The sequence below is a fragment of the Cystoisospora suis genome (genome assembly GCF_002600585.1).
Source record: "Cystoisospora suis strain Wien I chromosome Unknown contig_3611, whole genome shotgun sequence".
NCBI classification, from domain to species: Eukaryota; Apicomplexa; class Conoidasida; order Eucoccidiorida; family Sarcocystidae; genus Cystoisospora; species Cystoisospora suis.
Window position 1 is genome coordinate 4985 of NW_027156406.1, and position 367 is coordinate 5351.

A 367-nucleotide genomic window follows, 5' to 3' on the forward strand; every position below is an offset into this window, starting at 1 on the left:
GGGTGCTGGCCGGGCTAATAGACAGAGATCGGCCGCGGTAATTACACGTGGCGCACTTAACTGAAGGCTCTCCCTACCTGTCTGACGAAAAACGTCCTCTCCTTGCTCCTGGCCTGAACCTGTCGCAGCTAATTCACGAAGATTCTGATGGGCTTGGTCTCCGTCTCCCGTCACCACGATCGTTGTATCGCTTCCTAGCGCCACTTCAGTTATCTTCAAATTCAGCATCGAGAAGATCAAGCGAGCCTACGAGAAAGAGCCGCCATCAAACGAGCTCTTCATTATCACCACCTATGTATGTGTGAAATATTCGCCTATCTATGAATATGTATGCATACATGTACGTATGTATATACATATGTGTGTA

General features: G+C 48.2%; 1 protein-coding gene across 1 annotated transcript in view; it reads right to left on the minus strand.

The window, feature by feature from the left end:
• Positions 1 to 23: 23 nt before the first annotated feature.
• The window catches only part of CSUI_007011 (regulator of chromosome condensation repeat-containing protein), a gene marked incomplete at its 3' end in the record, with an annotated part of 1006 nt that continues 662 nt past the window's right edge, over positions 24 to 367 (minus strand). The window contains exon 2 of the mRNA XM_068067161.1: positions 24 to 246. Within this exon, the coding sequence (XP_067920865.1) occupies positions 25 to 246 (222 nt within the window). The remainder of the gene's footprint in view (positions 247 to 367) is intronic.